This window comes from Solanum verrucosum, unplaced genomic scaffold, assembly GCF_900185275.1.
Source record: "Solanum verrucosum unplaced genomic scaffold, falcon-dt-bn FXZP01000117.1, whole genome shotgun sequence".
NCBI classification, from domain to species: Eukaryota; Viridiplantae; Streptophyta; class Magnoliopsida; order Solanales; family Solanaceae; genus Solanum; species Solanum verrucosum.
The window spans coordinates 1,113,463-1,140,930 of NW_026020014.1; the positions used below are offsets into that span (position 1 = coordinate 1,113,463).

At 29.4% G+C, this 27,468-nt stretch overlaps 3 protein-coding genes across 3 annotated transcripts; all 3 read left to right on the top strand.

The window, feature by feature from the left end:
* The first annotated feature begins 2,362 nt into the window (after positions 1-2,362).
* LOC125820764 (inorganic pyrophosphatase 1-like) lies at positions 2,363-4,020 on the top strand. Its single transcript, XM_049500192.1, has 4 exons — positions 2,363-2,574; positions 2,658-2,779; positions 2,858-3,065; positions 3,506-4,020. The coding sequence occupies exons 1-4, from the start codon at positions 2,437-2,439 to the stop codon at positions 3,860-3,862; spliced, it is 825 nt and encodes a 274-aa protein (XP_049356149.1). The 5' UTR covers positions 2,363-2,436; the 3' UTR covers positions 3,863-4,020.
* A 6,311-nt stretch (positions 4,021-10,331) lies between these two features.
* LOC125820683 (inorganic pyrophosphatase 1-like) lies at positions 10,332-11,479 on the top strand. The gene is made up of 4 exons (XM_049500105.1): positions 10,332-10,469; positions 10,561-10,682; positions 10,772-10,970; positions 11,117-11,479. The coding sequence occupies exons 1-4, from the start codon at positions 10,332-10,334 to the stop codon at positions 11,477-11,479; spliced, it is 822 nt and encodes a 273-aa protein (XP_049356062.1).
* Positions 11,480-22,183: 10,704 nt separating this feature from the next.
* Positions 22,184-23,227, top strand: LOC125820685 (inorganic pyrophosphatase 1-like). Its single transcript, XM_049500106.1, has 4 exons — positions 22,184-22,352; positions 22,445-22,566; positions 22,646-22,844; positions 22,937-23,227. Exons 1-4 carry the CDS (start codon positions 22,215-22,217, stop codon positions 23,225-23,227), a joined length of 750 nt encoding a protein of 249 aa, XP_049356063.1. The 5' UTR covers positions 22,184-22,214.
* The last annotated feature ends 4,241 nt before the right edge of the window (positions 23,228-27,468 follow it).

Below are 27,468 nucleotides of genomic sequence, written 5' to 3' on the forward strand. Positions count from 1 at the left end.
GGATTAATGAATTGGAGAAGTTTCTTGTACGAAATATCTTTTTTTTTCCTTTAAAAGGCTTTACACGATATCAATATGTATTAATCGGCTCAATAACGTCAGATACTGATAATCATACTCATCAATTATAAAGTATCACCATCGATATTTCGAAAAAGGAAAGAAAACAAAAGTTCCTCCCTTTATTTTGTCGCGTAGAAACAATGTAATGTAGACGTGTTAGTTTTAACAAAAGTACCTTTAATTTCCTCTTCTTCTTTTTTTTTTTGTTTTTTCACTTCTAGCTAGGTCTATGAAGAATCCAAAAAATATTTATTTTAGTCTTATTACCTCTGTTTTAATGATGACCATTAATTTAAACAACCATTGCAGTCACATAATTAAAACGTTCTATTCTTCCACAAAATATGAGAGAAATTATAATTAAATCAAAATTGCAAAGAATATTGCCTGTTTAGCAAAAGGTCAATAGTTCATATTGTCAAGCTGTTGCTTGTAATTTTTGCAATAAAATGCGTTTCATAAATCACGCTAATAGTGTTGAAACAAATTGCCATTATGTCATATCCATCCTTGAATATAGGAAAAATAAAGCTATCGACCACCTTTTGATTATCTCTAAAATAAACAATGTGAGTCATAAATTTTAACAGAGACAAAATATTAATTAAAGATGTGTTTGATAAAAATGAAAAATATTTTTATTTTTCCTAATATTTAGTTATGGAGATGGAGGTGGGGTAGAGGTGTTAGAGGTTGGAGAATGGATAATTAATGTGTAATGTCATTTATAAAACTTGTTTTCTTTACTTACATTAGAATAGTTTTTCATTTTCAAACAACTTGTTTTTTCACATTAAATATTCTCCAAAAAATTTAACAAACCATGCGAGAACATATTAAGACATGAATAGTACTAATATCGATATTAAAAGCCCCCAAAACAAGCTTTGAAGTTCCATGTAAAATAGTACACCCTAGCTAAGTGGTCCCCCCCCTCCCCGCCCTATCTTTTTAAAATTTTGATAGTTATGTGATCAACAAAGCGATTTATATATTTGCTGATGAAAAATAATAAATTTCATAAATTAATCTAAATACGGCCAAGCCAACCAAAACACCGTCCACTTGTCCTCTCCTATAACTAAAAATCGAATCGATACATTATTGGAACTGTTGCGTACTATATATTTTTAATGGATTATGAATATAACGTGAGCAAAATGAAAATAGAATTATGCTAGAATATCTAGAAGCAAGCATATGTGCTCCTAAATATTATTGTACTCTGCCTAATCAAGAATGAATATTTAACGTGCCACGTAGTGTTGCTCCTGTAATTCTATATATAATTTGTGTATATCAAGAATAATAATTTGTACGAGGAGCTTATTCCATAATTCTTGCCACCGGAAGGAGACGAGATCTCTTGGTCATTTACGAATTGAAAAATAATAATATATTTTTACATCTCTTCTGCATAAAAATGAAGATCTATTATAAAAAGAACATAAGATTAAAAAAGAAAGATAATAATGTATATTATCTGCAAAACCAATTAAAATTTATATTTGAATTTATGCAAATAAGCTAATATATATCAAACGTTAACAATTTAGCGTATACTTATTCTTATCGTTACAAAGATGACTTGTTTTTCAAACCTTATTTTAAAATTTGAGCTTTAGGATCATTTGTCTTAGTGGTCTACTATCATAAAAAAAAAACTATTTAAGAGGCTAAAATGAATTATTATCTATTTAATTCTTTTAAATTGCAGTCAAAATATATTTGTAGCATAGCTTTTTCAAATCTTTGTGAAATGATGTCATAAATTATATTAAAATTTGATAAAATACAAACAAAATAATCCTATACACATCATTATAACATAATTTAAATAAAATTAATTATTTATAAATAATATATAAAAAATAATTAATCAAACCAAACCATTGACCCCTTAGATTCACTACATATCTATTAATTGATGTAATAAGAAATAAACAAAAGATAGTAGTAGTTGTTTGGAAACAAAATCTAAAGCATAATCCGTTTCAACTTGGGAAAAACAACAATTGCAAAATTACAGATTTAGCCTTAGAGGTTTGCCCGCCGAGAAGGAACCCAAAATCGGAATATTCCATCTAAAGCTGCAAAAATGCATTTGAAGTTCCTACCTTCGAATATTCTCTCATATTCCCGCTCTTTATTTCCCCTTAATCAGCTGCGTTAATCAAAATTAGTAGTTAATCCAATGGCTAATATTACTTGGCTTTTTTTTTTTAGTAACTCAATCTTCCACTATATAAAGGGGCCTCTTCTTCTCTAAGTTCTCATTACTTCAAACTCAAAACAATCTTTTGTATTCAGAGAAGGGAATTTTTATCTCTCTGTTTTATTTCTCAAAACTCATTCGATTCGATCGAAAAAAAAATGTCTGGAATTGTTGTGGTTTTCGATTTTGACAAGACGATTATCGATCTGGATAGCGATAATTGGGTGGTGGATGAATTAGGTGCTACTGATTTGTTCAATCAGCTTCTTCCTACCATGCCTTGGAACTCTGTTATGGTAAGTTTTCTCCTTAATTTTATACTTCTATTATGTCTAATTAAATCGCTTGATTTAACTGTTATCTGTTCAACAAATTACAGGATAGGATGATGAAGGAACTTCATGAACAAGGCAAAACTATTAAGGACATTGAACAAGTACTGAAACGGGCACCCGTAATCCCTCGGGTTGTTCCCGCCATTAAAGCTGCTCATGCTTTAGGGTTAGTATATGTACATTAATTTGTTTTAGTTTTGTGAAAATTGGATTTACTCAAACTAAATGCGCATTGTTGTTTCAGGTGTGATTTGAGGATTGTAAGCGATGCAAATCTCTTCTACATCGAGACGATTTTGAAACATCTAGGAATAAGTGATTGCTTCACGGAGATCAACACAAATCCGGGATACGTTGATGAAGAAGGAAAACTTAGAATCCGTCCTCACCATGATTTTCACACCTCCTCTCATGGCTGCAGCTCCAATACTTGCCCTCCCAACATGTGCAAGGTAAAACACGAGATACATCTTTTGTTTCAATTTATGTGACAGTTCTAATTTCCTAATTTTGTTTGTCAATTGAGGCATATATTTTTTAGGGTTTTAAATATATATTTGGAAACTAGATAAGAAGTACTATATGTCACATAATTAAAAAATTAGAAGAGATGTTAAAAAATGTGATAAAAAAATTGTTTTACTCTCGAAATTCAAAGAGTCACGTAAAGTTGGAATGGGGAAGTACTTAGGATTATTCGAATATGCTGATTTTATTATGTCTTCACGTTTTGTACCCGACCTCAGCTTCACGTTTACCATAATCTATGTCCCCACAGAATGAAAAAAATAGAGTAGTTACTTTCTTACCAAAAGCCCAGAAAAATTTCCTCTTTATTTGAATCAAATCAATATTCTAGTGTATAATTTTTTGTGTGTTAAACACTTAACAGGGACTAGTAATAGAAAGAATACAAGCTTCATTGGCTAAGGAAGGGAAGAAAAGAATGATTTATCTCGGTGACGGAGCAGGAGATTATTGTCCAAGCTTGAAGCTGAAAGAGCAAGATTTCGTTATGCCAAGGAAAGATTTCCCTGTCTGGAAATTAATAAATGAAAATCGCGATCTCGTAAAAGCAGAGATCCATGGGTGGAGTGATGGAGAAGAGCAAGAACACATTCTGCTTCAGATAATCAAAACAATTTCCATGGAAGATAATCAATTTTTATCGGTTGATTGCAAGTTTCAGACGATTCCGATCAATGCAGTTCATGAAGCCATGCCAAAAGCTCTCCCTGTGCCTTACTAATTAAGCAAAAGTTAAACTGTGACAACTAATTAAGAGTTGGCTTTAATTACTTGTATTTTATGGTTTTATTTGAAATAGCCCTGGTTTTGAGCCTTTCATTCGGGCTCTAAATATTGTGGGGGGTGTAACGCTGTTATCTTTTCCCTCACTTTTTTTTTAATAATATTAGAATTTTGAATCATAGGTGATTAATTTTATATTCCTATTTACCTTGCATTCCAAGTTTGTTGAAGAAGAAATAGTTGAACTGATAAAGGAAAAACATTTATGCCATAATCAAACAACATGAACAATATGATCTACAAGGGAATTTCATTGAATGTTGCATCTTGTTATTGTTACATATTTCTTAGAATAATTGATTCAATCAATTATTTAGTTTCTTAATTATGAAAAGAGTTATATTAATATATCTATTTAAAGTCATTTGATTAATGATTAATAAAATTAGAGATAATAATTTTCATTTAGATTTTCAACCTTGTTAAATAGTAGTAAGTATATTAGGGGGTGGAAGTGTTGAATGGTGGAAAACAGATAATTAATGTGTAATGTCATGTATAGAGCTTATTATTTTTACTTTCATTCTCTTTCCAGAAAAGGAACTTATTTTCCTATCAAATATATTCTTCAAAAATTTTAACAAAGCAAACATGAGAAAATATTTTCATGCGTACTAAATAATGCATTATAAGTGACTTATTTTCACCTCTTAAAATTTGGTCCTACCGCAAGGGTGAGCTCTGCCCTTCCCATAGAATCCACTTCAGGTCGGAAGAGCAATTAGTCAAATTTTTTAAAATAGTCGAGATATTGTACAATGAACATTTGAGATTAGATGAATACAATTGTTGATAATTGTACTGATGAGAGATATTAAGTATTTTGTAAAATTAATTTGCTCAAACCATTCAGAGACACCGCAAAAAAGGTTGTTCCACTTGTCCTCCCCTGTGACTAAATGGAATCGATACATTATAAATGGGACTGCTGCCTACTATATGTTTATATAATATATAGTGGATTCATGATTATAACTATACAGCAAAATAAAAATAGGATTATGCTCGAATATCTAGAAGCAGGTATCTGTTCTCCTAGATATTATACTGTGTACCTAATAAAAGAATGAATACTCCCCTCGTTTCAAAATAGTTATTACATTTTGTTTTTTAATAGTAACTTTATCTTTTTTTAAAGCTAAATTCATTAGATTAATTTGTATTTTAAAGAAAGAAATACTAAGAAAAACATAAAAACGTTCATATGTATGTTTGCATTACACGAAATAAATTAATATATATCATGTGTTGACAGTTTATATATATACTAGGTAATGTTGCCCGTGCTATGCACGGGTACGGGCCCAATAATATAAATGGTATGTTTTGGGGCTAATAACGGAGATTTTGAAGCGATTGTTTGCGTGGATAAAGGAATAAGTTTTTTTTATCACAAACTTGTACTTTATTTGACGCTATTCAAGGCACAATAAGACTATCCACATACAACATTTTTGAAATATTTTATGTTGTCAATTATCATGATTTATAGTATTTTTACGATAGATTCACTTAAAGAATGAGTGGAATTTTTTGTATTTTTTTTCAAAACATATTTTATGTTGTCAATTATCATGATTTATAATATTTTGACGCATTTTTTAAATATAAAAAACCCAAAAAAAAATAAGACAAATAAATTAAAATGGACCCAATATATGTTATTTTTGTTGTCTCAATTTATGTCACACAAATAAAATTTGGAGAGTCATCCAAATTTATTTATTTTTTTAAAAAATGTTTTAAGTTATTAATTATTGTGATTTATAATATTTTGATGTAACTTTCAAATAACCAACATTACTGGTCACTTTGTCCTAATTTATGTGATATGGATAAAAATACAAAATTAACCCTTTTAAAATGTTTTTCAGATATTTTAAGTTGTTAATTATTATTATTTATAATACTTTTTTGGTAATTTTAAAATGATATGTGTTATTTTTTCTGTCCTAATATATGTGAGCCTGAAAGAATTCTGAGAGTGAACCTATTTTATTATATAGCTTTTAAATATTTTAAATTGGTAATTATTCTAATTTTTAATGCTTTTTAAGTCATTTGTAAATGATATATGTTGCTTTCTTTGTCCCATTTTATATAGTATAAATAAAATTCCTGAAACCAACTAAATTTTTAATATATTTTTCAAAATATTTTAAATTATTAATTATTGCGATTTATAATATTAAAAAAAAAGTACAAAACTTGTATCAGCCTAAAAAATGACCACGATAATTCGAATCCTACAGAAAGCAATATGGTTGTACGTAATTTTTAAATACTTAATATATATTACTCCACTTGTCTCAATGTATGTAGCATTGATAAAATTTCAAGATTCAATCAAATGTTGTTAATTGTTAACATTTATAATACATTTTACGTAGTTTTCAATAATTTCACATTAAACAATACATATTACTACTTTTGTCTCATTTATGTGACATTGATAGATTAATTTTAAGAATCAGTCAATTTATTTTTTCTGTTTTTTTAATAAATATTTTAAGTGGTCAAAATCACGATTTATTGTATTTTATACATAATTTTTAACGATAGATTAATTTCAAGAATTAATCGAATTTTTTTATATGTATTTATTTTTGAAATATTTTGTGTTGTCAATTATCATGATTTATAGTATTTTTACGCAATTTTTAAATATAAAAAAAAATTAAGACAAATAAATTAAAATGGGCGCAATATATGTTATTTTTGTTGTCTCAATTTATGTGACACAAATGAAATTTGAAGAGTCATCCAAATTTGCATTTTAAAAAAAAATGTTCTAAGTTATTAATTATTGTGATTTATAATATTTTTATGTAACTTTCAAATAACTTACATTGCTGGTCACTTTGTCCTAATTTATGTGATTTGGATAAACTTACAAAATTAACCCTTTTAAAATGTCTTTCAGATATTTTAAGTTGTTAATTATTATTATTTATAATACTTTTTTGGTAATTTTGAAATGATATATGTTATTTTTTCTGTCCCAATATATGTGACTCGGATAGAATTTTGAGAGTCAACCTATTTTATTATATATCTTTTAAATATTAAATATTTTAAGTCATTTGTAAATGATTTATTATATTATATTATTATATATTATATTTTATATATATATATATATATATATATATATATATATATATATATATTATTTATTTCTACTATATAATAAAAGGGGTTTTATTATGATACTATATAATAGTAGAATATATATTATATAAACTCCCTTTTATTATATAGTAGAAATTACAATTACAAAATTAACCTTTTTAAAATGTCTTTAAGATATTTTAAGTTGTTAATTATTATTATTTATAATACTTTTTTGGTAATTTTAAAATGATATATGTTATTTTTTCTGTCCCAATATATGTGACCCGGATAGAATTTTGAGAGTGAACCTATTTTATTATATATCCTTTAAATATGAAATATTTTAAGTCATTTGTAAATGATTTATTATATTATATTATAAACTCCCTTATAGTAGAAAAATAAATATATATTATATAGTAGAAAAAATGATTTATTATATTATATATTATATATTATATAGGGAGTTTATGATTGGACATCACAATGTCCCATCATAAACTCCCTCTTATATAATAAGAGAATATCCTTTAAATATGAAATATTTTAAGTCATTTGTAAATGATTTATTATATTATATTATTATATATTATATAAACTCCCTTATAGTAGAAAAATAAATATATATTATATAGTAGAAAAAATGATTTATTATATTATATATTATATATTATATAGGGAGTTTATGATTGGACATCACAATGTCCCATCATAAACTCCCTCTTATATAATAAGAGAATAATCATTACAAAAGTGACTTGTTTTTAATGGAAGTTGCTCCGCTTCATTAATTTTTAGTAAAGTAATCATCAATATAGGTCAAGTGTTTTAATGTCACGCCCTGAGCTTAAATCCTGGACGTGATCATCATTCGAAGACCATTGCTGGCCCCAAGCGAACCCTTGGCCTTGCTTACTGGCTCAGCGGAAGACTCTAAACATTTTACTATAATCAAATGAACTTACTCCAATAACTTTAGTGAAATAACTCAGAATGTTTAATGGTCAACATTCAACTTGGCCAAAATGACAATTCAAGTCTTAACATATGAAATGATAATATAAAGACGTTTGACTACTAACTGTCTACGAAGCCTCTAAAACAAAGAGGGATGTCGGGACAGGACCCCCGATCATCCTCAACTAATATTTGCATTAACTAATATTTGCACTAATTATTGTTTATATAAATCAAAGAAGGAAAGGATAAAAAGGGTATGAGTAATAATAAAGAATAAATAAACATACAATAGTTGTATGAAATCTCTATCCTATCATTATAGGGGTGTTCACAGATCGATTTGAATCGGTTATTGGTTAAAATTAAAACCAAACTAATATAATCGGTTTTAAAATTATCTAAACCAAATCAAACCAATTATAAAATATATTTATCGATTTGATTGTTATCGGTTTCGGTTCGATTTGATCTGGTTTTCGGTTATTAATCATAGATAAAAATAAAAGAAACAGTTCATTCAAAACGTGAAAAAAAGTGACAACAATCCATTCAAAACGAAAATAGTAGAAAGACTGACATTACATAACTTTCAACATTGAATTTACTATGAATAAAACTTCAAAATTTGTTATTTTGGCCTAGAAGGAAGAGACGGTGACATTTTAATCATAGACACTCATATACATGAAATCAATAAGATAAATATTCTCACCTTGGGCATTTTTGCTTTCATAAGTAAATTATAAATAAATTTTGATAAAAACATATATAAGATCTTTAAAATTGTTAATAAAAATAATATGTTATGTATGTATAATAATAAAATATATGTATATAATTTGTCGGTTCGGTTTGGTTCAGTTATTTCTTATGTTTTTTTTTAATAAAAAAAATATAATCAACCCAAATACTATCGATTTTTAAAAATCTAAAACCAAACTAAACCAAACCCAAATTAAATCAGTTTATTTAATTGATTTGATTCGGTTTGGATCGATTTATCCAAACCATGAATACCCCTACCTATCAATGTTAGGCAAATAGGTACAAATTACAATTATCCAAAAAAATATTTATCACATCGTCATTTTCCACGAGAGTTGCTTCATATATATATATATATATATATATATATATATATAAATCACTACAACCTGAAAATGCCCAAAATTCTAGGACTTACGCCCTAGAGAGCTACGCCTTCAATTTGCTCCCTAGAGCTTTTTTGAAACACCCTACCCCAAAAATGTCTTAGATGAAAGTCACGTGTCCTTATATATTTGAAGGCAGTGACGAAGACAGTATTTTCAATGAGGGGTTCAAAAAAATAAATAAGCATGCTAATGTACAAGTTAAAATGTGATAAAACATGGGAAGTAACAACAACAAGCTAAAATGTGACAAAACATAGGAACTAGCAGCAGCAAGACCGGACTCGAACTTGCGAAGCCGAGAAGATTTCGTAGAATCTTGAACACGCTTTACCACTAAATGTCTAAGTCAAGCCTTTAGCTTATCCCGAGGGGCATCATTGTTAAACATATACACATAAATCAATAATCAATTCTATATATAAAATGTAATTTTACGATAAAAGGGGTTTAGATAAATCCATGAGCTCATGTAGCTCCGCTCCTGTTTGAAGGATAGTACCATGTTAAAAATATTTTCTCTATGATAGGTATTTCAAATAGTACATAAATGCATATAGTGTGTTAATTAGATTTTTAAAATTCAATTTATAGTATGTGTTCAATCTCCTATAACTTGATCTCAACATCGTAATTATTTACGCGTCAAATTACACTATAGCATAGAATAAATAATCTTATGATAAAAATCTAACACAAAAAAGGATTGAAAAATCAACTTCAAAATAGTAACTTTTTTCAAACAAATCTCAAGCATAATTCGTGTTACCTAAAATAAACAAAACAACATGCAATTACAGATTTAACCTTATAGATAAGCCGCCTAGAATCATAATCGGAACCCAAAAGCGGAATATGTGAGAATATTCCCGCTCCAAATTTTCCATAAGTCAAAATTAGTGTATAAAGCTGAAGGAAAACACTTGTATTTAGCCGTAAGATTATCCTTTTAGTTCAAGTTAATCCAACGGTTAATATTTTACAAAAACTAACTTGCCATAAACTCAAAACCCAATACATACGGACGGTATCTTTTAGTATGTACTTTTACTTTTCCTAACTCAAATCTACAAACATTCTTTCCAACTATATAAAGACCCCTCTCATCACTTCAAACTCAAAACAATTAGAAAGAAATTGGAAGCTCTCTATTTCGTTTGTTACATACATACTCTGAAAGTAATGGCTGGAGTTGTTGTGGTTTTCGATTTCGACAAGACGATCATTGATCTGGACAGCGATAATTGGGTGATTGATGAATTGGGCGCTACTGATTTATTCAATCGACTTCTTCCTACCATGCCATGGAACTCTCTTATGGTTAGATTTCGTTTGATTACTTAATTAATTCACATTCTAATTAATTTACATTGTTCTAACTGTTATCTGCTCTGTTTTAAACAAATTACAGGATATAATGATGAAGGAACTTCATGATCAAGGCAAAACTATTGACGACATTCAACAAGTACTCAAACGCGTACCCGTAATTCTCCGTGTTGTTCCCGCCATTAAAGCTGCGTATGCTTTAGGGTACGTATATGTGTATATTTTGTAACTTCCCCTGTTTTTTTTGTTCTGTAAAATCGGATTTACTCAAATTAGTTTATGTGTTATTTCAGATGTGATTTGAGGATAGTAAGCGATGCGAATGTCTTTTACATCGAGACAATTTTGAAACATATAGGAATATATGATTGCTTCACAGAGATCAACACAAATCCGAGCTACGTTGATGAAGAAAAAAAACTTAGAATCCTTCCTCACCACGATCTTCATCATGGCTGCACCTTCAATACCTGCCCTCCCAACATGTGCAAGGTAAATTGCTTCATACAAAATCCGTGAACTTAGTTACTATAACATATGTTGTGTGCATTGCCATATACCGTAAATTGTTGTGATATGTCCGCTATTAATTTCACGATAATTAGCGTATTCCAATGTATGATTTTCTGTATTAATAGGGTCTGGTAATAGAAAGAATACAAGCTTCATTGGCCAAGGAAGACCGGAAGAAAAGAATAATATATCTCGGTGACGGAGCAGGAGATTTTTGCCCAAGCTTGAAGCTGAAAGAGCAAGATTTCGCTATGCCAAGGAAAGATTTCCCAGTCTGGAAATTAATAAACGATAACCGCAATCACATAAGAGCAGAAATTCATGGGTGGAGTGATGGAGAAGAGCAACAACACATTCTCCTCCAAATAATTAAAGCAATTACCATCGAAGAGAACCAAATTTTATCAACTGATTGCTGCAAGTTCCAGACGATTCCGATTAATACAGTTCATGAAGCCTTGCCTAAAGCTCTCCCTCTACCACAATAATTAAGCTTTTATGGAATGACTTGTTTTTTATGTCAAAAAAAGTGTATTGATGATCAACATTTAAATCTAATACTACTACAATTTTTCATACATCTCTTCATATTAAGAATGTCGCATCATGTGATTATGATAAATATAATGAATATATTGGTTATTGAAATAAAATTTACATATTGAAAAACTATATTAACAGTATTATTATGAGTCACAATAATTAACAATTCAAAATCAAGTTATATGTAATGGAAAACCTTCATCTTTAGCTGTAAGATTATGCATTTAGTATCCACCAAACTGCAAAAGGAACTTACCATAAACTAATATTCCCAGGCATCTTTTAACTCCGTTACCTAACTCAAATCTACAAAATTTTTCAACGGTTTAATGTCCTTCTTCTCGAAAAAAGATTGGAACAGGGGATATTTTCATGAAGTCATGCCTAAAACTCTCCCTGTGCCTTCTTATTGAGTAAGATGAGATGACATTACAACATTAGTAGTAGGTACATTAGCCATTAGCGTCTCTATTTTCTATAGTAGTTTCAGTACTAGTAGTAATAGCATCAGTATGAGTTACATCATTACTAAGGACATTTAGATTCCCAAACATAGCTAGTTTAGTAGAGATAGACACTGATAGTTGTCTAGTAGTCGCAACTCCGTCTTTGTCCGCTTGCAAAATAGATAAAGTTACCAGGATATATAGCAGTTTCAGTAATAGTATCTAGCCTGCATCCTTCCTTTGCCAAAAAGTCTGCTAATTTATTTCCTTGCCGGAAGTTATGGCGTAGTACTGGATTCCCCAACCTCCTCAATAGAAAACTGCAAGAATCCACAACACTTTGATTAAATAGGGTGTTTGTTTTAGATCTAATACATAAACAATTTTTTGAAGTTGTTTTTATTTAGACATCTTGAATGAGATTATTTCTATTAGGGGAGTAAAATATGAGCTCAATTATAGGTAACCCGCTCAATTCGTCCATAATTTTAAGGGTTGGGCTCAAGATAATTTAGATTGGGTTCAATCTCAACCCATCAAGTTTTAACCCATTTAAAGATAATCCTCAATTGAGCTCAATTTAATCTTCAATTTCAACCAGTTTTAAGACTCATAGTTTTCATTGATGTAATATATTTTATTATATTGAAGGTATGAATTACTATCTATTTTATATATGTTGTGCCGTAATTTTACTAACCTTTAGAAAAATCACTTTTTGAAATGTTCCAAGTATAAAACAATTTGAGAAAAAAAACTTAGAAAAGAGTCGCCACTTAATTTTTTTAAGAAATTAAGAAAATTTATAATTTTCAAAGATTTAAAAAGAAAAAATCATTTGAAAATACCAAAAAGGGTTCGGGGTTCAATTTACACTTCGAGAAGGGTTTAAGCATTCGAAGTGTCCGCTAACATGCGGTTGACCTGCGACTTGACTAAAATATATTTTGAATATTTTTTAGAAAAAAATGATTTAATATAGAAAATAATAATTTACAATATTTGATTAACTTTGAGAAAACAATTAAATAACTGACACATTTTTATCCTATTTTATTTTTTAGAGAAAGGGATCCAAAATGAAATATTTGACTCTAAATATAAGTGATTAGAATATTTAATAAAATAGATTAATTAGAATTTATTTAATTCATTTTGAAATAATGATTTAAACCAATTTAAGAAATTAAAACATGAAAATCATTTTAAATTAATTGAAGAATAAAAAGCTTGACTAACCTTTTTTGAGAAAAATGACTAATTAAGTATTATTATTTTTAATTAATTGAAAAGGATTTGACCAACATTTTTTAAAGTTTATTTGAGAAAAATACTTTAACTTAAAACAATTTTAAAATGAGTAAAATGTGATTAAGTGAAAAGCATTAGAGAACATCTCTTCTTAAGTACAAAAAGTTTAACTTAATTGAAGATATAAAATTTTGACCAATATACTTGATTAATAAAATAAATGAACACAAAATAACATGAAATGTATTAGAATTAAACCAACACAAAGAAAATAACTCATCTTTTGGGGAATTTAATTAAGTTATTTAAAGTTAAAGTTAAATAAGATTAGTCAACACATAATCAAATCATTAGAAGAGTAAAAGAGATAATGAAATTGGGCCCCTTTTTGGCCCAATTTCGCTGTATTTTTAAGCTTTAATTCAATTCCCATTTTGCGTATACACCGAATGTATATCAGTGTATATGAGCATATATATTAGCTCTTTTCATGTATCTCTTGCTTCCGAACACCTATATTTCGCCTCATCTCTGTATTTTCGCATTTTTGACCTGTAATTTGCTGTATAATGAGTGTATACCGCTGTATACAATATGTATATAGCCCATTTTTGACTTTTCGGGACCTGTAATTTGACTTTCCAGCAGCTCGAACAAAATGAGGCCGACTCAACAAACGAATCTTGAGCCTTTATGGCCCTCCCGAAATGCGAAAGGAAGAAAGATGAAGCCCATGAGGGACTCGAGTTGATGTCACATGTATTAAAAGTAAAGGGAAAAGGAATTAGTGAGGGATTTTGAACAATTCATATATATATAATTATGCATTCAACTAGAGATAATTGTGATATAACTCATCCAAAACATTTAAAAATTACTACAAGTATAGACAGAGAACGTATAGGCACCAGAAACATCATTAATGCTCACCAGGTGATACATATACTCCTTCCAATAATTCCATCTTGACAAATTAATGCACATCTCATACTTAATCAAATAAATAATTGAAACGGAAGGGAATTATTCACGCACTTAAATAAAACATCTTCTAAATAGCATGACAAATTCTATATTTCCTGATTTAAAAAAAAAAAACTCATAAGAAGCACAAGTATGAGGACTTAATATTCAAAGCAAAATATTTACTAGCACTAATTGAGATAAAAACAGATCTAAAGGATTAAGGCACTAGTGACTAAATTGAATATTGAAAAATAGTGAACACAAACAGATGCGGCAAACTTGAATGGAAAAAAGGAAAACAAAAATGGAGCAAATGCCATCTGAGAAAACGGAATTAAAGCCTACACTCCGAATTAGACTCAACAAAGCAACCAAATAAAAGGAATCAAAACGAGTAGTGACGAACACAATACAAGAACCCCAAAAAAAGAGTAGTAAATGCGACACATGAACTCGAAATGTTTATATATTAATTCATTCATTCAACTTGAGGTGAAATAATAAAGGATAAGACGTTAAATATTAAGCAATAACACAAATTCATATTGAACATGAGCAAGCTAGGACCAAGAACTCCTATTATCCAACATCAACAAGAAGAACAACAGGTGAGACAAACAAAGGGCATTTGGAAGGGATAAAATCGATAGAAAACTCATAAGAGGTCGAAAATTCCATTCTATTCATAGACACAACATTAACTAACAAGTATAAACACAACAATAACTAACAACATTAACTAACAAGTATAATCACAACAGTAACTAATAACATTAACTAACAAGCACAAACATAACAATAACTAACAACATTAACTAACAAGTATAATCACAACATTAACTAATAACATTAACTAACAAGCACAAACACAACAATAACTAACAACATTAACTAATAACATTAACTAACAAGCACAAACACAACAATAACTAACAACATTAACTAACAAATATAATCACATCAGTAACTAATAGCAATAACTAACAAGCACAAACACAACATTGACTAACAAGAAATTAAAATTAAAAGGACATTCACCTTTTTTGGAGCAGCGACTAGAAACGGGAACGAGCAGGAATGAGCAACAATTTTCATACCGAAACACGACTCCGAGAAAACTCGAATGGGCAAAAATTCGAACTCATCTGCCCCTTTTCAAGATAACAGTGGAAGGGATTTGAAAATCCCTTAAAAAGGGGGAAAAGAGACGTGAGGGTGATGGGTCTGCAGGGTATGGGTTCTTGCAGGGTAAGAGACGCGATTTTCAGGTTGATTTAGCGTGAAGAAGACGAAGGCAAGCATGGGGTGGGGTCGCTTGGTACTGGGTATGTACGTATGGTATTGTTGTCGGCTGTATGTATTGTATTTTTGATGTTTGGAAGCTGCTGTGATGTTCACCTACTGGGTCTCTTTGTTGATGATGAAGAGTTGGGCCGGGTCGGAGCTAAGGGTGTGGGCTGGAGGGATTAGTTTAGGAAATGGATTGGGTGAAAAGGAATGGGCTGCTGAGTTTGCAAGCAAGAAGGGAAAATGGGCTGGAGAGTTTGAGGGAAATATTTGCCCAAAAAAAATGCTCTTTAATATAAAAGACTTGGTAAAGAAGTGGCTACAATTGAATTACAAAGACTTAGCCGATTCGAACTTAATTAGGATAGATACGGCTAGTAATTAAATAGGATGAATTGATATTAATCAGTTAACAAGCTTCTTAATTTTAACGACATAAGATAATGAATGAAAATTTAAAATAACTAATTTAGCTACAAATTAATTAACTCGAAATTATGACTATAATCTAAACCAAACTAGATTAACAAAATATTTAACTTAAAAATGGGAAATCTTTTGAGACGATGTTCAAATATTTATAAAATATGCTAATTACACATATAATTATATGAAATATACTAATTACTTAAAAATTAAAAAAACCGATTGAAATTACTTAAAATAACCTTGAAAAAATATTTGAATTTTATAAAGCTAATTATTCTAAATTGTTTAAAAACTAAGAAGCTCAAAAACTAATCCGTATCGTGGAGGGTCAAAATTGGGTGTCAACAATATCTTTTAGGATTTATCTATCCATTTGTAAATTCTTTTTTAAAATTTTCTTGAGTTGAAATTCAAATTGTGGTTATAAAACTTGAATAACAATATATTAAATTTTTTGAGATTAAGCGGATCAAATTGGGCGGGTCAAGACTCAACCCGCTTTTAAGCCCATTTGAGTCCAAAGTAAATTTGAGCAGGTCAGAACCCAACTCAATTATTATTTCAACCCATTTTAATATCTCCAATTTCAACCCAACCCGTCCATTTGACACCTCTAAATTTCTAGTATTAGACGCTCAGAAAGATATATTCAGAATGTCCTTATTGAACACTTGGTGCAGATATTTACACACTACTAATATGACCAAATTAAAAGACAATGTATCGACAATATCTATTTTTTGTTGGAAATCTTACGAAAAATATCTTCATCACGAACACTTGTATCGGATTCACCAAAGTTTGTACTTCATATAGGAAATTCTCATAGCTTGAGGCGTGTCTAAAGACACTGTACTTAAGGATATTTCACCCGATATAAGTGTATCCCCCATAATTTAACAAGCTCTTCTATAAAACTAGGAGCCAGAAACTAACAAAGATTTAAAGAATAAAACCCAACACACCAATAGAATATAGAAGAAAAGATTTACTCTCTAATATGTATTGTGTTCTCTCTATCTTTGTGATAGAGGAAGACCAGATTTATATGAAAACATACATAAGGCTAAAGCCTCCAACGGTAAGAAAAAGGAATTAATGCCAATAAAGAAGAATAAAGGCAAATCATTTGAAGGCCAATTAAGAGAAAAATACGTTGGCAACAACCATGTTATGACCAACATTCAAACTGATTTATAAGATAATTAATATTAACACCCATTTAATATGATGAATATAGAAAATAATATGAACACTTCTTTTTGAGATACTATTATCATTTTTTCACTTCTCCACTTGAACTTTTTTAATAGGTTATCTTTCTCAATCACAGAAAAACTTGCTTTGTCTTGCTTAGCAATATAGAATTTTTTATTTACTTTTACCAAGTTTAGGTGATAAAAAATAGGAAGCATAGAATTTGTTTTATTTTTGTTTAAGGGAGAGAAAGTACCAGGTTTATTATTAGATTTAGTTGAATCAGGTCATGAGGTTGTGGATATGGATTATGTTGGTTGGAGATTTTATTTTAAGGAAGAATACTAAGAAACTATTTACAAGCGATTATCTCTTACTTTCATATCTCCTATTTTAAAAAAAATATTAATGTGTATTTAGAAGCAGTGCTTCAATGAAAATATTACCCAGTTACTCTTTGATACCATAGATACTTCGATGACATCAAGGAGGAACATATAATATTTCAGTGAAAATACTGAACTGTTAATTGATACCATCAGAGTATATAGATATTATCAGAGTGTTTATATATATATATATATATATATATATATATATATATATATATATATATATATACATTCTGATAAGATCAAGGATCAAGAAGCAATGGTTCAGTGAATAGAACAAGGGAGCAATCAAGTAAATAATTAGGGTTGTGGGTCCAACCAGGATAATTATATTGGGTTGGTCGAGTTTAGGTAAATATTTACCTTATAGGTCCAATTTGTGTAGTTTTCTCTTTATTTTAGGGAAAAAAAACCCCATATACACATTAAGAGTCAATATTACAGGTTTTAAATCTACTTTAAAAAAATTCTTGCTTATAACAGTTTAATTACAGGTTATAACATATCACTATTTATTTATAAATTAATTAAATTTTACTTTATTAAATAAGTAATTTTTTGTAATTTTATATTATTATTAAATTATTTAAATAAAGAATACCCCATAATTATCTCTTACACAATTATAGGGATTTTACATTGATTACACTTCCTTATTTAATGTTATACTCATAGCCTCCCATTAGTCAATCCCACCACCCTTCCCCCACACATATCCAACTATACACGCTATTACCCCACTTTCACCTTCTTCTCTCCCATTTTTCTCACCAGCCAACTACACCAACATTCAATCTTTCGTCCAAATTTTTTTCCCAACAAAATTACGTATAAAAAAACCCGTTAAAATGCCTCAAAAGAGTCCCAGATTGGGTGAAATTGTTGAAAATTCGGCGAATATTCAAAATCCGGCGACGGATGGTTCATCTAAGTTGAAGGAGCGACAAAGAGAGAAAAAATGAAGATAAAAAAGTTCACCCCTGCAAATCAAAAGGGGAAGAAGATGAAGGGGAAAATTGTTGAAACCCTTTCTGATTTTGATTTTGATTTTGTTACTGAAATCAAAAAGAAAAAAAAGAAAAAAAAATGTAGAAGTTGGAGCATCTTCAAAACCATCAACCAGAAGAACAACAAAAAGTTATTTTTTTTTAACTTTTGGACAATTTTTTTGTGTTTAAGTATTTGATGATATATAATATCATATGTTTTCTTTCAGGCAGATACCGTTTACATATGAATTACTGATGGCCTATTACAATTTCAAGATACTATTTTGAAAATATTTGTGTGTTTCCAAATTGTACATTTATTGGATGAAATCTGTATGAAATCTGATTAATATGTGTATGACTACGCTTAATTGTTTTGATTTTTAAAATTTTATGAATTGTGATATAATAATGGTATACAAATGGTATGAATTGCGTTTTAACATTGGTGTGATTGTCTATTAACTGTGTTTATGGTATAAATTATTAAATTGGTATGAAAATGGTATGATTTGTCAAACTACTATTTTTTTCTTAAAAAAATCACATTATGCTTACTTTATATTCTAAACATGTTTTTGGATGAAACATGTATGAAATCTGATTAATACGTGTATGCCTATGAGTTTAATATTTTATTGTTGGATATTGTATGAATTATGATATAATATTGATATACAAATGGTATAAATTGTGTGATTATATGAATTTATCAATTTTTATACATGTTGTTTGGATAAAACGTGTATGAAATTTTGATTAATATGTGTATGACACTAACTAAAGTTAGTGTGAGAATGAAACACTAACTGCAATTTGTTTTAAATTTATTTATAGTAGGACAACAGTTGAAAACCAAACTAATATTCGTGTAAACTTACATTAAATTAAATACTCAGAATATCATAATTACCTTTTATAATTATCACTAATATTTACACTATCTTTTGTATTAAGCTGGAATAAGTTTTATTTTTAACAGTATACAATTTGTATAATTAATGAATGAACAATGTATAAATAATGAACGGTATATTAAATACTAAGTTTATAATGCACTTCAAATCAATTATGTTTCATATCAAAACAAAACATTAATCTAAACGACAAAATAAAATAAAAATTATATAGTCTAAACAAATAAACAATCATTAGTTTTGCACATGATAATTTGAACATTCTTCATGTTGTGGCCAACTTGACAACATCTACTGCAAATAACTTTGGACCATTTGAATTTCACATCAGCAACCCTCTTTCATATATAATTCATTTTATTTGAAAATCAACATAATTCTCTGTTTCATTAAAAAAAACAATTAGTCTAACATTATACAAATCAATTAGAAAAATGTTAAATAATATTAACTTTTCATTTCAAAGACAATACAAATTTCATCCATAAAAATCATTATAATAACAACAAAATTATACACACTCGTCATTATTTTTTCATACAAATATCATTCAGAGAGTACATTACAAAACAAATTTCATACAAAACATAATATTTCACATTTAATATTCACTTAATACACATTTCATACAACAATCACCATTCATACAAAATTTATACATTTTCATACTCATTTAATACACATTTCATACAAAACGATTATTCATTCAAACTATATACATTTCTCGTCCCAAATAATTAATTACTGTCACCCAACTTTATACAGAAATAACAAAACTAATATAAACTCAACAATTTCACATTTAATATCAATTTAAAACACTTGTAATACACTTCGTCAAGAATTCCAATTTTTTTCACATATTTCTTAACACACTTTTCATACATAATTCATTCGACATATACTATCAAATTCATTATCAAATAAAATAAATTTTCATAAATTCATCAACATTATAATTAAATTATTTTTACAGAATAATTAGCACACTTTCATACAAATTTCATTTAATTTATTCTATCAAATTTATTCATAAAATCACATTAAATTTATAATTTCACAAAACAATAACCGTATACAAAATAAACAAATAAACAAATAAACGAAAAAAATACTAAATTTTTTACATTTCACAACAGAAAACATAATATGATATCAACAGTGAACAAAATATGACTCCACCTTCAATTAATCGACAGTTTGATCATTTTTGTTTCTTTTCGCTATCATTCTAAAACAAACGTTAAACAATAATAAATACCAACCCGAAGGATCCCATCTTTCTCCATGTTTGATTAAAACTGATACGTAGTTGTCCATCACAACAAAATCAAGAATTTTCAAAGATGAAAAAAACTTCAATTACTTGAATGTGGGGTTTTTTTTTGTTGAAAATTGAAGAGAGAAACGTTGAATTTTTTTTGTTGCAAATTGAAGAGAGAGAAACGTTGAAAAAAGAAGATGATAAAATCTGAATTTTTATTTGATTTTAACTGATTTGAGTGAATTAAGGATACTAAATAATCTTAATTAGTTTAAATCCCTTAATTTGTGCTATTTATTAATTATCTACAAAAGAATGATATGATCTGATTTTAATTTATCTTAACTGATTTTGAGTGAATTAAGGATAAAAAATATTGTTAATTTGTTTGAATCCATTATTTCATGCTAATCATTAATTATCTACAATAAATTCAAATTAAAATACAGGCCACACTTTCAGTTTTTTACTTTATTATCTATAATTCCGGTTTTTTTTTAATTTTCGTTTTTTTTTAAAAACTTTTTTCAAATTAATAAAAACATTTCTTTTATTTGTGAATTTGTTATAACCTGAAATTTTTAATGCTATTGCTTGAAAGTCTAAATCTACTTCTATAACCTGAAAATAGTACTATAATATATGTCATATATGAAATTTACACTTTATTTTATCCTAAAAAAAAAAGATGCCACATAATAAATAATACTTCATCTGTCCCAATTTCTGTGACACTTTTCGTTTTTCGAAAGTCACAATTTTTTTAAATGAAATTTATATATTTGTAAACTACATGAAAAGTACTATAAGTCAGAATAATTGATAATTCAAAATGTTTAAAAGATCTATGAAAAACTTACGATAAAAAATAGATTTGCTTGAATCTCGAAATTCAAAAAGTGCCACATAAAATGAAACGAAGTAATAATTAAAAAAAGATTTGTTAGTTTTAAGGATGAAAGTAGGATAAAAAGGTTATCTGAGGCATATTTTAACCAAATAAATGGACGAGAATATATTTTAATCTTTTTGTATAGTTCTAAGAGAATTTTTGTCACTTTCCATAAAAAGTACTAAAGTCACACTAGTTAATATTTTAAATAGTTAAAAGATATTTTTAAAAAATTATGGTAAAAAAATATATATTATTTGTCTATTTAGAAATAACTAAGTGAGCTTCTATTTATTAAAATAATACCATAAAAAGAAAAGAGTTATTGCTTTTTTGGAAACAATTCTCACGCGTAATCCGTCTCCAAAGCGGAATACGAAGAATTACTATTTACGCGAGAATATACCCACGCTAATCAAAATTAGGTGTACGATTAAGCGTTTAGGATTGACTGTCTATTTAATCCAAGGGTTAATATACTACCAAACTGCTAATAGGAAACTTACCATAAACGCAAAACCCAATACGTACAGCCGACTAACTCAAATCCCACTGTTATATAAGCCCTTCTTCTCTGTGTTATTCTCACTCAAACTCAAACAATTCTTTTTCTCTCTGATTTAATACTTGTTCGATTCAACAACAAAAAAATGGCTGGAATTGTTGTGGTTTTCGATTTTGACAAGACGATCATTGATCTGGACAGCGATAATTGGGTGATTGATGAATTGGGAGCTACTGATTTGTTCAATCGACTTCTTCCTACAATGCCTTGGAACTCTCTTATGGTTAGATTTCGTTTGATTACTTAATTAATTCACATTCTAATTAATTTACATTCTTCTAACTGTTATCTGCTCTGTTTTAAACAAATTTACAGGATAGAATGATGAAGGAACTTCATGATCAAGGCAAAACTATTAACGACATTGAACAAGTACTCAAACGCGTACCTGTAATTCCCTGCGTTGTTCCCGCCATTAAAGCTGCTCATGCTTTAGGGTACGTATATTTTGCAAGTTCCTCTGTTTTTTTTTGTTCTGTAAAATCAGATCTTAAATGTATATTGTTGTTACTTCAGGTGTGATTTGAGGATAGTAAGCGATGCGAATGTCTTCTACATCGAGACAATTTTGAAACATCTAGGAATACATGATTGCTTCACGGAGATCAACACAAATCCGGGCTACGTTGATGAGCAAGGAAAACTTAGAATTCTTCCTTACCATGATGTTCATCATGGCTGCAGCTTCAATACTTGCCCTCCCAACATGTGCAAGGTAAATAACGTGAAAAAAAATTACCCATGAATTTAGATTTATATTCAATTATTGACATATTCTAATGAATATATGATTATTTGTATTAACAGGGCTTGGTAATAGAAAGAATGCAAGCTTCATTGGCTAAGAAAGGGAAGAAAAGAATGATCTATCTCGGTGACGGAGCAGGAGATTTTTGCCCAAGCTTGAAGCTGAAAGAGCAAGATTTCGTTATGCCAAGGAAAGATTTCCCAGTCTGGAAATTTATAAACGATAACTGCGATCTCATAAGAGCAGAAATTCATGGGTGGAGTGATGGAGAAGAGCAACAACACATTCTCCTCCAAATAATTAAAGCAATTACCATCGAAGAGAACCAATTTTTATCAGCTGATTGCTGAAAGTTCCAGACGATTCCGATTAATACAGTTCATGAAGCCTTGCCAAAAGCTCTCCCTCTACCATAGTAATTAAGCTTTCATGAAAGTGTAATTTGTGTATTGATGATCAACATTTAAAAAGATATCAGATCAATTATGACAACAAACTGATTAGAGTTGGCGGCTTTAATTAATTACTTTCGATCATTAGATTACAAAGAATGCTTAAGTACACCAACTTAGTTGTTCAACGAAATTAATGATAGATTCCTATTTAAATCTAATACTACAATTTTTCATACATCTCTTCATATTAAGAATGTCGCATCATGTGATTATGATAAATATAATGAATATATTGGTTATTGAAATAAAATTTAAATATTGAAAAATTATATTAACAGTATTATGACTCACAATAATTAACAATTCAAAATCAAGTTATATGTAATGGAAAACCTTCATCTTTAGCTGTAAGATTATGCATTTAGGATCCACCAAACTGCTAAAGGAACTTACCACAAACTAATATTCCCAGGCATCTTTTATCTCCGGTACCTAACTCAAATCTACAAAGTGAAAATAAATTACTCGCACTTCATACAAAATTGATGAATTTAGAGTTATAAACATATTCTCCCAATGCATTCTAATTGAGTAAGATGAAATGACCTTTTCTTGTGGAATCGTTTCGTGTGAGGGGTATAACGTGAAATAATCCCAGGAATATTTTATCCTGCATTTGATTGGAGGTATTAGGTAATCTTGAGATTATTTATCCCACCATTTATACCTTAATAATGAGATAAGTAATCTCGTATACATGACGGAATAACTTATCCGGGATTAATAATTATGAAATAACTTGTTCCTAACCAAACGTTTTGCATTTGATGATCAACATGAAGAATTGGCTTTAATTACTTGTATTTTATGGATTTATTTGAAGTACTACTGAAAGTGTGTTTTGATGCTGGCTCTAAATATTGTGGCGTGAAACATAGAATTATCTAAGGGCATCGGCTTTTGTAATACTAGAACATAAACAATTTTTTGAAGTTGTAAGTACATGTATTTATTTAGACATCTCGAATGAGATTATTTCTAGTATTAGATGTTCAGAATGTACCTATTGAACACTTGGTGCGAAATATTTACAGTTTACACACTACTAATGTATCCACCATATCTATTTTTTACTTTGTTATTTTTTCACTTCTCCACTTGAACTCTATAAATATGTTACCTTTCTCAATTACTGAAAAACTTGCTTTGTCTTGCTTAGCAGTTAGCAATATAGAATTTTTTATTTACTTTTACCAGGTTTAAGAGATAAAAAATAGGAATTATAGAATTTTTTTATTTTTGTTTGGAGAGAAATACCAGGTTTATTATTAGATATAATTGAATCAGGTCACGGGGTTGTGGATATTGATTAGGTTGGTTGGAGATTTTATTTTAGGGAAAAGAATACTTTGTATGTAAAAGAAACTATCACTTACTTTCATATCTCCTATTTTTTAAATATTAATGCGTATTTAGAAGCAGTGCTTCAGTAAATATATTACTCAGTTACTCTTTGATATCATATATACTTTGATGACATTAAAAAGAAACATACAGTATTTCAGTGAAAATACTACTAATTGATACCATTATAGTGTATATATATACACACAGTCAGGTAAATCGTTTGGACCGTGGATCCGACCAGAATAATTATATTGGGTTGGTCTAGTTTAGGTAAAAATAGGTCCAAATTGTGTAGTTTTTTCATGGAAAAATTACTTGGATGGATAACTTTTAATAAATAATTTACTAATTTTAGCGATACTTTTTATTTGTTACCATTTAAAGCAATACATAGCAATACTATTTTAAATCTCCAATATGTATTAAAAGTGAATTATATATGCAATATATATGTATTATAATTATTTTTTATAATATATTATGCTTGTTTGGCAAGAAATTAACACATTGTATTAGAAGGGGCCGTTTGGTTACTGGTTAGAGTTATGCAGGTATTAGTTATGCAGGGTTTAGTTATGCAAGTATTAGTTATGCAGGGTTTAGTTATGTTGGGTTTAATTATGCGAGTATTAGCTATATGGATATTAGTTATGTAGGTATTATTTAGTTATGTAGAGATTACACCACATGAATTATTAACTATTGATGTGACATCTCGCTAATTGAAAGAACTAGAAAGAGATAGAATTGGAAATAGTCAATTTAAGGAAAGAATGAAAAATCTGGAAATTTTCAAGTTAAGTTTGAATTTTTCGTCAACTTCAAACAACCATAACTCCTAGCTCAGGATGAGTTAGGTGTGCTTCTACAGACCGTAGGAAAGATCTTGGAATTATCTTTTCAACGCCGCAAAGTTTGCGCGATTCCGAGTTTGTATGAGTGAGATATTCTCATTTGAAGTTGGGTTGTTCAAATAAGAAAAGTGTAATCCGGATTTTGGAAGGGTAGTTTGGTCTTTTCCTTACCAAATTACTTAATTTCATTTTTAGGAGTTAAATTGGGGTCTAAACTGAAATTGGTCAGTTTACACTTTTGAAAACTAAGTTAGGGTTTTGAGAGAAGAGAAAAGAAGAGGAGAAAAGAGAAGAAGGAGCAAGAATCGTCAAGTTCTTCAAGAATCGCTTGTGGATTTTGTCAAGGGGTGATCCTTACGAGGTATGTGAGATCACATAGCATTGGGTTAGTTCACCCACGCGCCAATCATGATTCAATTCAGCGAAGTTGTATAGTTTTGAAAGCAAAACTTATGAGTTCTTGATGTTAATTCGTTTGAAATCTTGTAGGTTCTTGTTGTTGAAGTTTCTTAAGATTGATTCGTGTAATTAGGTGTGATTTCGAGTTGGATCTTGCATATATTGATGATTTAGTTGTTCCTAAGTGTTAGGGAAAAGAACCAAGTTTATTTAGGGGGATTAGAGTTGAAAAACGAGCAAGAAAAGTCGGAGTGCACCTGGGCAGGGGCCTGGGGCGCCGCCCCTCTCAGAGCCCCAAGAAGGGACCTCTGAAGTTTTGGTCTTGGGGCGCCGTGCCAGCCAGAGCGCCCCACCCTTGCTTCTGAAGTTTTCCCTCTGACGCCCCACGTTGCTCAGAGCGCCAGGGATACCAGTATTTCTCATTCTTCCCCCATCTTTCCGTACTAGTTTCTTAGAAACGTACCTATGTTTTCTAGTTGATTCCAACACTCTAAGGAACGTCTAAACATCATGAAATCATCCATAAACATGAGATCATGAACCTTGAATCCATAATTCATTTCAAGGAAAGTTAAGAGTCAAGTCAAGAGGTGAAGAGTTAAGTCAAGAGAAGTTCATAAAGTTTTCCAAAAGTCTTTTACAAACTTTTTAACGTCGTTTTAAGACTTAAGCTTTGAGTTGACTAAAGAGTAAGAGTAAAACTTCATTTCTTCAAAGATTATACGGAAACTAAGTATTCCTAAGAGTTAAAAATGTTTTCACATTTGAGCAAGAAAGGAAACACTGATTTTCAAGAGAGCTTTTAAGCTAAGTTTTGAGTAATTATCTCAAATCAAAGAAAAAGTTTTTGTTTTAAAAATATATGAGCTAAGTATATTTTGGGCGTAGTATTGAGCACCGATATGGAGATGCGAGTTCATAATAACTCAAGTCTCCATAAACCATGTAGCCATCATGGGTAGAAAATGATCATACTTTTTAGATGATTCATTAAGTATTTTTTAGCATAGACTGATGAATCCACTTGGTTAAGGCGTTCTATTTGACGGCAAAGTATATGACAGTTCTGGCAGCATGGGCAAGACGTTATATCATCACTTAGGCTCATAGTGATGGTTGTCGGTTAGAGAAACTCTCACGGTATTATATTACTTTGTATGTAAACTGAGTTGTTATCGCATTTCTTTAACAAATTGAGTTTTTACCTACTGTTTTAAATGCTTTGTATAAACTGCACGATTATTGTTGTTTTACTTTGTATTTGAGTTGAGTTATTCATGAGTTGAGTAAAGTCAAGGTAAGTGTTTCTTTCAGATTCCTTTCAAGTTTATGTTATGTTTAGTTTTCCCCTCGCATACTCGTACATTCAATGTACTGATGTCATTTGGCCTGCATCGTTTTATGATACAGACACAGGTAATCAGGATCAGCATCCAGGGCCCCGTTGAGCACTCACAGTCAGTTGGTGAACCTAATTGCATTCTGGAGGACTCCTTTTACTTTGCTTTTAGTATTTCAGTTGTTAGGATGACCGGG